General features: G+C 49.4%; 1 protein-coding gene across 1 annotated transcript; it reads left to right on the top strand.

The window, feature by feature from the left end:
- The first annotated feature begins 3,899 nt into the window (after positions 1 to 3,899).
- On the top strand, positions 3,900 to 10,792 carry CUNH17orf64 (chromosome unknown C17orf64 homolog). Its single transcript, XM_036451333.2, has 6 exons — positions 3,900 to 3,950; positions 5,548 to 5,649; positions 5,936 to 6,111; positions 6,519 to 6,618; positions 7,481 to 7,676; positions 10,620 to 10,792. Exons 1-6 carry the CDS (start codon positions 3,900 to 3,902, stop codon positions 10,703 to 10,705), a joined length of 711 nt encoding a protein of 236 aa, XP_036307226.1. The 3' UTR covers positions 10,706 to 10,792.
- The last annotated feature ends 299 nt before the right edge of the window (positions 10,793 to 11,091 follow it).

The following is an 11,091-nucleotide window of genomic DNA, read 5'->3' as shown; positions in this document are numbered from 1 at the left end:
AGAATATATCAACAAATATGGAAAACAAAACAATGGCCTACAGACTAGCTTTGTTCAATATACAATCTAATCTTCCAGAAAGGAGACGCCAAGGAGTGGAGCAACTGTTTGCTCTAATTTCCATGCAAGTGAAGTGGTGCTCAAGGTGATGCAACAAAAGCTTCTCCCTCGTATGGAGCAAGAAATGCCGGAAGTTCAAGTTGGATTCAGAAAAGAGGCCCTTGAGATCAAATTGCAAACACGCTCAGCGCAGGAAGTCTGAGATAGACAAATATCATATGACTGCACTGATATGTGGAATCTAAAGAACAAAAATAAACAAGTGAACAGAATTGAAACAGACTCACAGACACAGAGCGGACTGGTGCGTGCTAGAGGGTAGGGGTTGGTGGAACTGGGTGTAAAGAGCAAAGGGAGTAAGAAGTATAAATTGGCAGAAACCGGTTTGGCTCAGTGGATAGAGCGTCAGCCTGTGGACTGAAAGGTCCCAGGTTCGATTCCGGTCAAGGGCATGTGCATTGGTTGCGGGCACATCCCCAGTAGGGGGTGTGCGGGAGGCAGCTGGTTGATGTTTCTCTCTCATTGACGTTTCTAACTCTATCCCTCTCAATTCCTCTCTGTGTAAAATCAATAAAATATATTAAAAAAAAAAAGAAGTACAAATTGGTAGTTACAGAATCGTCACAGGGCTGTAAAGTACACAGCATAGAAAATGTAGTCAATAGCTCTAACCAGTTTGGCTCAGTGGATAGAGTGTCCACCTGAGGACTGAAGGGTCCCAGGTTCGATTTTGGTCAAGGGCATGTACCTTGGTTGCAGGCACATCCCCAGTGGGGAGTGTGCAAGAGGCAGCTGAATTGATGTTTCTCTCTCATCGATGTTTTTAACTCTCTATCTCTCTCCTTTCCTTTCTGTAAAAAATCAATAAAATATATTTTTAAAAAGAAAAGAAAATATAGTCAATAATATTGTAGTAACTATGTCTAGCACCAGGTGGGTATTGGAAATATTGGGGGGAACACTTTGTAAGGTATATGATTGTCTAATTACTATGTTGTACACCTGAAATCAATACAAAATAATATTGAAAGCAAACTATAATTGAAAAATAAAAATGTAAAAAATTTGCAAACATTGGTTGGATACCGGAATGCTCCAAAGAAATGCAGAATAAGTTTAGTCTGTTTTATTAACTACAGTAAAGCTTTTGTGTGGATCATGATAAGCTATAGGTTGCTCTGAAAGAAATGGGCGTGCCTCAGCACTGGATTGTCCTGATGTGTAACCTGCACTATGAACAGGAAGCCACTGTTAAGACAGAACATGGAGCCAAAACCGGTTTGGCTCAGTGATAGAACGTCGGCCTGTGGACTGAAAGGTCCCGGGTTTGATTCTGGTCAAGGGCATGTACCTTGGTTGCAGGCACATCCCCAGTAGGGGGTGTGCAAGAGGCAGCTGATCAATGATTCTCTCTCATTGATGTTTCCAACTCTCTATCTTCCTCTCTGTAAAAAAATAAATAAATAAAAATAAATAAATAAATAAATAAATAAGACAGAACATGGAAAGACAGAATGGTTTCCTATAGAAAAAGGTGTCAGGCAGGTGCATTTTATCTCTCTATTTAATCTGTAAAGAATATAAATGAAAAAACTGGATTACATTCAAAGAAGGAATACAAATTGTTGCAAGAGATATCAATGACTTAAGATATGCAAATGACACAATCTTACTGCCAGAAAGTAGCCATCGTTTGATATTACTCTGATGAAAATGATAGAAGAAAGTGCCAAACCAGGACTGCATTTGAACATCAACAAGATAAAAATCATGACTACAGAAGAAATACACAACTTCAGCAAAGACAAAGGAAATGTTGGAATTGTTAAAGATTTTGTTTACATTGGTTCAGTCATTAATTCAAATGGAGACTGCAGCCAAGAAATCGAGAGAAGGCTAAGATTCGGAAGGGTAGCAACGGAAGAATTAGGAAAGATCACCAAGAGCAAAGATATGTCCCTGAAGACCAAGGTTAAGATTGTCCACACATTGTATTCCCAGTTACTCTGTATGGATGTGAAAGTTGGACAGTGAAGATAGGAAAGAAAGGATTCATTTGAAATATGGCTCTGAGGGAGAGCTCTATAGATACCATGGACAGCCCGAAAGGTGAATAAGTGGATCCTAGAGCAAATCAAGTCTAAAACATGGCTGGAGGCAAAACGACAGAACTGAAGCTGTCCTACTTTGGGCACCTCATGAGGCCGCAGGGTTCTCTGGAAGAGACAACAAAACAGAAAACAGAAGGGGGAGGAAAAGAGGAGGACCCATTGTGAGCTGGACTGACCCGTCAAAGGCGCCATAGGCAGGAACTGATTGGGGCTTTTGAGGTCAGAACGCTGGGAACATCACTGTCATCCACAGGGTCGCCAGGAGTCAGACCCTACTCAATGGCATGCAACACACACATGGATGGCGCTTCAATGGTTTCCAAATTGTCACCATTGTAACAGCCCTCCTACGTCTCCTCTCCTTGGGACTGATTTGTGGAAATGGACCAAAGGGAAGGCACGTTTAACATTTTGCATCGCTACATAAATTGTTGGCTAATTATCACTCCCCCCTTCCCCTCACCCTTGTCCATATAATGATCCTTCTTAAGAGCTGCAGAATAATTCAGAATTCATGCTCAGAGAACAGACCTTCCAGTTTGGAGGCAAAAGCCACCTGGTCCTGTAGGTCAAGAGCCACCAAGTCCCCCGCAAGTGTGGGTACCCGGCCAGAAGGAGAAGGGAAGGCTTGGGAGAGCCCTGACTTCTGCTCCAGTGGCCGGTGGCGATCCCACTCGGTGCCCACGAACTTAGGGGGAGAAAGGGGGCCAAACTGGGTGGGGAGAACGGGAGCGTAGACCCATTGGACACGATGGCAAGGGCCAGGAGACGAAGATGCGGGTTCAGATGCGGGTCCAGCGAGAAAACGAAGGCTGCAACGGTCTCAGTAACCCGCCGGGTGCCCTGATGGAGGACGCGCGGGGGCGCCGTTGCCTCGTCCTCGAGGGAGGCCCCGCGGACCTGCGGACCAGGCGGCCACGGAAACGCTCACCCAGACCCGAGGGCGAGGGCGGCGAGGGCGGCGAGGGCGGCGGTGGGCAGACGGAGCGGCGGAGCCAGGGGGACAGCGCCGCGCCACCTAGTGGCTGTGGACGTAAGGCAAGTCACGTCTGGGCCCCTCTTCTGTGAATGGGCTCCCTCCGGGCACCTCCTCCCAGGGAGGGCTGCTGGGAAGCGTGATGGAGACGGTGTATGTGGCTAGCCTTTTTGTACACACCCCAACAAAGCACCACCACGACCCCGCCAGCACCCAACGCTTATTCACCCCCCGGAGGCTCCCCCGCAGAAGAGAAGCTCTGGCTCCATAGAGAGCTACTGTATTCCATTCCCACGGGGCACCTTCTAGTCCTGTGTTCCGAACCCGGAAAGGAATGTTACAAACCCTGGTCCTCACTCTCAGGGAGCCCTCGGTGTGCCTGGGGGGGGGGGGGGGGGGCATGAATGGGGCACAGGCAGGAAAATGACTTCGACATCAGCAGCATCCGGCCGGCCGTCTCTTAGGAAAAGGGGTGCCGGCCTCCCCCGTCCAGCCGCGCACTCAGCACGTCGCGCTCGCTTCCCTCGTCCAGTCCCCTGTTGGAGGAGAAGGCTGGGGGCCACCCCAGGAATGAGGGGTGGGCGGGGGAGGGGCACTGGGCTCTGCGTTGGCAGTTGCCATGGTTTTGCCCGGGGTTCTGGAGCCAGCCCGCCCACCCCCTGAGACACTGAGGTCACAGGAGCAGGAGTAGGTCAGAGCTTGGGGGCCCTCCCCACCCCCCCGGAGGAGTGCCACTCTGGAGCTCACTGGAGATGGAATCCTCAGATGGGCAAGGGGATGAGGAAGACAAACCTCAAGAGAAGGTGCAGTGGGGCTGGGGATGGGAGGGAGGGAGGGAAGGAGGAAAGGAGGGCTCTGGAGGGGCTGTTTTTGGAAAACAGGCTACGAAATTCAAGAGAAGAGGGAAAATTGGTGAGGTACGTGAATTAGCAAGAAACCAAAAGAACAGAAGAGAAGGTTAATTCAATCAAATGGTTTATCAAAGACATATACTACTGGCAAGGTGATGGGAAGATTCCTGATAAGGTGGTTGTCGGTTATGAAGACACAAGGGATCTTGTGGTGTGTGTGTGTGTGTGTGTGTGGTTGTGTGGGGTGTATGTTTATAACGTTGGTCAGCCAGAGTCCCCTGTCTCAGGGGCCTGGAGGAACCCTGGTCCTGAACTTTCTCCATCTACTAACCTCCATCCCCTGATCTCTCCCTTCACAATGGTGTGGGCCTGAGTCTTCCTTCTTCTCCTGAACACAGGCAGGAATTAATACTCCCTTTTCTGAGAGGCTTTTATAAGGTCAGGAGCAAATTCCGCCATGCCAATCTAATTCTGTGCTCTACCTTCGAGTCACTTTATCTTCATTAATTAGATTTTTTTTTTTGCCCCACTTTTGCTGTCAGAAAATTCCTTCTCACATTCACCATCACCATCACTCATTTTTTCTGAGTGCCCATTAGCATGGCATAATTTTAAGAGTTAGGGACAGAAAGAGGTGGGCCTGAGACAGGTATTCAACAAATGTTCACTGCAGGAATGAGTGCACGAATCCCTGCTCATTCCTCCAAGGAGTTACAACTCCCTGGTGCCTTAGTGCTCTTATCTGCAACCAGGGAGGAATGACGAGATCTGCGCTTGCAGAACTTGGGAGTGAATGAGTTAATGTTCACCTAGAACTTTGAAAACTTAGCTACTGTACTATGCTATAATTATTATTTTAAAAAATGAGTTGGGCATTCTAGGTTTTCTTTTCTTTAAAATTTTATTTTAGGTTAACTTATTTTTTATTGATTTCAGAGGGGGAAAGAGAGGGAGAGAGAGATAGAAACATCAGTGATGAGAGAGAATCATTGATCGGCTGCCTCTTGCACTTGCCACCCCCTAACGGGGACCAACCCTGTAACCTGGTCATGTGCCCTTGATAGGAATCATACCCGGGACTCTTCAGTTCATTGGCCAGCACTCTATCCACTGAGCCAAGCCTGCCAGGGGGCTCTTTTTCTCTTAGGTATATTTCCATTGATTTCAGAGAGGAAGAGAAAGAGAGAGAGAGGAACATCAAAAATGGGAGAGAATTATTGATTGTCTGTCTCCCGCTCACCCCACACTGGGGATCAAGCCCACAACTGCGCATGTGCCCTGACCAGGAATTGAACCATGACCTCCTGGTTCTTAGGTCGATGCTCAACCATTGAGCCACACCGGCTGGGCCATTCTAGGTTTTCTAAGCAGGGGTTCTCAGAGATGGGTGTCTTTGCCCAGGATTCACTTGTCTCAGGGCTGGGTCAAGGAAAAAGTCATAGGGGAAATGGAGAAAGGCTCTGGCCAGCATTTGATTCAGTGACTGTCCAGCACTGCCCCTCAGGAGCAAAAGCCCCCAGCTGACCACTGCCCCCTGTCTCCCCCCCAGGTGATGGATGTGCCCTGCTTGGAGAAGAGCTCCAGCACCATGCCGGCTGGAGACTCGCTTGTGTGCCATGCCAAGGGCCTGGACCAGTGTACCTTCAGAATTGTGAGTAGGGGCCATCCCCGGACCCTGCTCCCTGCTCCCTACACATCAGGAAACCTGGGCCAGAAACTGGCAGGCCTCAGACCCATGGCTCATTGCCTTATTTGTCACACTCTTGGGAAAGAAGTGGGTAGGACATTGACTGGAGCCTCCTCGCTTAACAATGCACGGCCGGCATTGTTCCTGGGCCCTGAGGGCTGCAGCTGGACCAGCCTGCTGGTTGCTCGGGGTGGCCCGTCTGCCTCTTCTTTTCTCCTATGGCCCCTCACCTCCCTCGTTGCCTCCTCAGTGTAAAGAATGTCTAAGGCCATTAAAGAAGTGCCTGCGAAAGTTGTACCTGCCCCAGGACCTTCCCCAGAAGAAGAAGCTAAAGTACATGAAGCAGAGCCTGGTGGTCCTGGGCGACCACATCAACACCTTCCTGAAGCACTACTGCCGCGCCTGGGAGATGAAGCACTGGAAGAAGTAGGCAGCCTCCTGGCCCTTCCCGGACACCCACTCCTGGGTCTCCCCCTCAGTCAAGAGCCCCCGGCCCCTCCTCTTGATGTGAGAGCGTCAGGATGCCGGAGTGAGCATGGGGACGATGGGGTGGACAGAACAGGGTTCCCTAGTCACTCAGAGCGGCATTGATTCACCGCCGCTGTACACACAGAGGACAAAAAGCCCTCCTGAGCCTGAGGACAGTGACCGCTGATTGAACAGGTTCTGTGTGGTGTGGGTGCTCAGCACCAGCACTGGCATCCAAGATCTGAAAAACCTTCATATTCCCTCAGCCAAAAACCGAAGACAGCCCGTGGCCCATTGCCCCCCGGTGGGACCTGAGGGGCAGGGGCTGTGCTCCGCCTCCCTCAGCCTCAGGTTTCTCCCTGTAGGATGCTCTGGAGATTCGTCTCCCTCTTCTCGGAGCTGGAGGCAAAGCAGCTTCTCAGGCTCTACAAGTACACCAAGAACAACCAGAACACCAAGTTCCTGGTGAGAGGCTCGGAAGGCTCCTCCTGGGCGGGCTGGTTGGTGTGCACATAGGGTTCAAAGAGCAGAGTTCAAACGGCTGGCACGGGGAAGCCCTGCTCTAGCCAAGCATGACTCTCCACCCAGCCCCGCCCCGCCCCGCCCCGCCCCACCGCATACCCTCTAGCTGTGCAGCTTTACCCAAACCTCTTCCTCTGAACACCACTGGGTGGATCGGTCCAGTGATTCCTCCTCTGAACACCAGGATTCCTGGATTTCACCAACCAGGAAAATTTCAAAAGATATTTTTCAGGCTCTCAATTTTAATTTTGCAAAGGACTTTTTAAAAATATATATTTTATTGATTTTTTTTTTTTTTTTTTTTTTTTTACAGAGAGGAAGGGAGAGGGATAGAGAGTTAGAAACATCGATGAGAGAGAAACATGGATCAGCTGCCTCCTGCACACCCACCTGCTGGGGATGTGCCCGCAACCAAGGTACATGCCCTTGACCAGAATCAAACCTGGGACCCTTCAGTCCGCAGGCTGACGCTCTATCCACTGAGCCAAACCAGCTAGGGCTGCAAAGAACTTAAAAAAAAAAAAAAATTGCTTCACTACAAACACATAAAACTCTGTAACTCAACAAAAGAAATGGAGGACCTACCTCAAAGCAGAGAACCACCCAGGAACAGACGGTTCGCAGCCTGGCCCCCATGTCTCCATGACCCTTTCTCTGCCGCTTCCGTGAGTCTCCATCCTTCTGGCGAGGCAGAGGTTTGGTGCAGCCAGACCGCAGCCGTTTCCCAACCAGGGCACGGCCGGCACTGTGGAACTCGGACCCCTCACTTCTCCACACTCTTCTGAACGCTCTGTCCCCGTTGCAGGCAGCCTTCAGCCCTCTGGACGCTCCGGAGAGCTGCTTGCTGGCTGACCAGGAGGACAGCCTGCCCAAGCTCTGCAGCGCCTGGGGGCTGCACGGCAACATCAGCGGCATGAAGGAGAGGCTGTCCAAGATGCAGGCCCCCAGCGGCGAGGCCTCCCTGCTGGCGGAGCCACGGACCAGGGTCCACGGGAGGAGAGGTGATGCCCGCTAGACGCCTGGAGGAGGGCTCTTGCCACTTCCCTCCTTCCCATTGCCTCTCCAGCCTGCATTTCTTCTTCTGTCCATGTTCCTTCCCCTCCTCCCCTTTGTTTTCTCTCTTTCTCCTCCCCCTCCTGGCAGGTGTGCTCACTATAGAAAGTAGGAGATGCACAGAGAAGTAGAAATCAGAAGCGGGAAAATCACCAGCACCCAGAGGCCATGACTGTTGTTGTTTTGGTGTGTCTCCCTCAGGGTTCCGTGTGATTTTCCCCTCTCGTGACACATACAGTTTTAAATCCTGCATTTTTCAGTTAACTTTTAGGTGAAGGCACTTTCCCATCTGACCAGGAGCAGAGCAGAGGTTGTTTCTAGTGGCCATGAGGGGGGACTCCCAGGAAGTGTGCTTGCAGCAGGACACCCATTGTAGGTATTGGGTGGGGTATGGGCTAAGGGAGAGTGCTCATCCCCAGAAGGGCAGCGAATGGCCTTCCCAGCAGCTCTGGCCTCGGCCATGACTGCACTGCCTGACTCTGAGCAGAGACTCCTCAATGGGAGGAGCCCCAGCCCTGGTTGGGACCTCTGAAGACCTCTTCTGTGCAGTGAGGTGCAAAGCATTGTTGGAGCCACCCGCTCCTCACTCTTCTGGAACTGGTTCCTGGGGCCAGGGAACTGTTCTTATGTAGCTCCTGGGGGAGAAAGTGGAGGCAAATAGGGTTCCCTAAGACCTCAGAGCATGGTCCTAAGTTGGACCCAGGTGTTTCCTCTGCTAGCTGGGGCTAATGCAGATCAGCAACCCTCCGGGCCTTGTCCCCAAGTCTAGCTGGACCGAGTGGGAGAGCAGGTCAGGTGCAGTGGGCACGGGTTAGGCAGCTACTGAGACCCAGAATCCTGCCTGGGGTCTGGGTGGGCCCCTGGCCCCAGTGCCTAGTTAAAATTGGGGAAGTGAAACCTATAATGGAATGAAGACCAGTCGGTCATGAAGGTGATCTAGGCCAAGGAATCCATGAATCAGAGGAAATTATGTATCTCATACTTTCACTTAGGCCTTACAGCATCCTGAGGATATTATTATCCTCCTCTCACCAAGGATCAATCTGAGTCCTTTAGGCAAAGGTAGAACAGGCTGTCTGAGGAAGTAAATTTGGGACAGGCTCTAAAGAAAGGGATAAAGAGAGGAAGTGAGGAAGAGAGGAGAGGAGGGGGGACAAAGGTGTGTGCAGAGGTGAGGGGCAATGGGCAGTCTGGGTTTAGCAGAGCAGGATGGAGACGAGCAAGATATGGGTAACAGGGGAAGCCCTTGTATGGTAGGTTAAGAAGTTTGGCTTTCATGCAATTCTTAAAATAATGTTTTATTACTACAAACATAAGCATATCATATTGTAGAAAGTTAGATAATACAGATAAGCAGAAATAAGAAAATATAAACAGCACATTGTCATCACCACAGCTAGCACCTTCCAAATGTTTTTTATGTATTGATATATAAAACATCTATTTTAACCAAAATGAGATCAGTATGTATATACGTGTGTTTTTTGAGGGGTGGGGGGTTTCTTTTTAAAATTTTTCTTTGAGAGAGAAACATCAATTTGTTGTTCCATATGCATTAATTGGTGGATTTTTATTTTTTATTGATCTCAGAGAGGAAGTGAGAGATAGAAACATCAGTGATGAGAGAGAATCACTGATTGGTTGCCTCTTGCATGGCCCCCACTGGGGATCAAGCCTGCACCCCGGGCATGTGACAGGGAATCAAACCGTGACCTCCTGTTTCATAGGTCCACACTCAACCACCTAGCCACGCCATCCAGGCCATTGGTTGATTCTTGCATGTGGCCTGACTGAGGCCCAAAACCTTGGGGTATTGGGACAACACTCTAACCACCTGACTTCCTGGCCAAGATTACAATGTATATACCTTGGATATGAACTTGTATTCTTCAGTTATCGACCTTCCATGTCAATATTTTTGTTTCATCCATTTGTTGGATTAAATACTCCATATTTAAAATTTCCCAAGTCTTTTGCACTGGCTTCCCAAACTTCATGCATCCCTCCTGGCTGTGTGTCTTAAGTCTCTTTTACCCTAACAGACCTCTTTCTTACTCCCTGACTGTTGGAAGAGCTCAGGCTATTGTTCAGCAAAATGTTCCACTTTTTCTTGTTTCTTTCTTTTGGCATCTTTTAAGCTTGCTTTTCTATCTATAAACAGGACTTTGGATCAAAAGTCTGGATGAATTCATGTTTGTTTTTTTTTTAAATTGGAGGAGGCTAGGAGACATTAGAGATAAGGTTATGTTCTTCCTGTATGTGTTACATGAGAAAACACATACTATACTATCTGATGGACACCCCTCTCCCCCCCATGATGGACTGAATGTTATCCATGCAATTCAAGGTAAGGTGCATGGCGTTTCTTTGGCACCATGTTTATGTCAGTTCTTAAGTAAAACAATGGCAATGGTGTTTGCAAACAGTCCAGCACTAAAGCACTGGGAACTGGAGCATGAAACAGAGAAAGGAGTGGGGAGGAATCAGTCTGTAGCCAGATGTCAAGAAATATGGGTCTTGCCCTGGCAAGTGTGACTCAGCTGATGAAGCATCGTTCCATGCACTGATAGGTTGCTGGTTCGATTCCTGGTCAGGGCACATGCCTGGGTTTTGGGCTCGATCCCCAGTGGAGAGGCATGCAGGAGGCAGCTGATTGGTGGTTCTCTCTCACGAGGCACTGGGCAGGCCATTTCCTTACTCTGTGGCTAGGGGAGAATCCCGCGTCTGTAAACTTCTCCACAGATTTCCGTGAGAGAGAAAAAGGACATAGGTTGGAAGTAAGATTTTGTTTTCCTTTCTTTAGATCTCTACCACTGCTCCCCAAATGTTACAGACTGAAGTTCTTGTATGTGTGATGTCATCAGAGCTGTCTCTGATCTTCCCTTTTTCAGGTTCTTTAAGGAAACTTCATCAAACACCAAAACTCAAGAGAAAGAGGATTAAGGAAGCCCCAGGAACCCCAGAGACCGACCCATAAGAAGACCTGGCTGGGGCAGAGGGACAGCTCGCCCAGGGTCCCAGAGCACGTTTGTCCTCATACCTCTGCACCTGGGAGATGGGGAGCTCTGAGGGGGAAGAATAAACTTTCTTTATCAAAAGGACGCTTGCGTCTGAATTGTGCATAAACGTGATGGGAACTAAGCATCCTTAATACAGGTCTAGCCGAAACCGGTTTGGCTCAGTGGTAGAGCGTCGGTCTGCGGACTGAAAGGTCCCGGGTTCGATTCCGGTCAGGGGCATGTACATTGGTTGCCGGCACATCTCCAGTAGGGGGTGTACAAGAGGCAGCTGGTCGATGTTTCTCTCTCATCGACATTTCTAGTTCTCTGTCTCTCTCCTTTCCTCTCCGTAAAAATCAATAAA

Source organism: Pipistrellus kuhlii, unplaced genomic scaffold, assembly GCF_014108245.1.
Source record: "Pipistrellus kuhlii isolate mPipKuh1 unplaced genomic scaffold, mPipKuh1.p scaffold_m20_p_22, whole genome shotgun sequence".
Taxonomy (NCBI): Eukaryota; Metazoa; Chordata; class Mammalia; order Chiroptera; family Vespertilionidae; genus Pipistrellus; species Pipistrellus kuhlii.
Note: the sequence above shows the minus strand (reverse complement) of the source record. Positions and strands in the feature narration are given on the sequence as shown.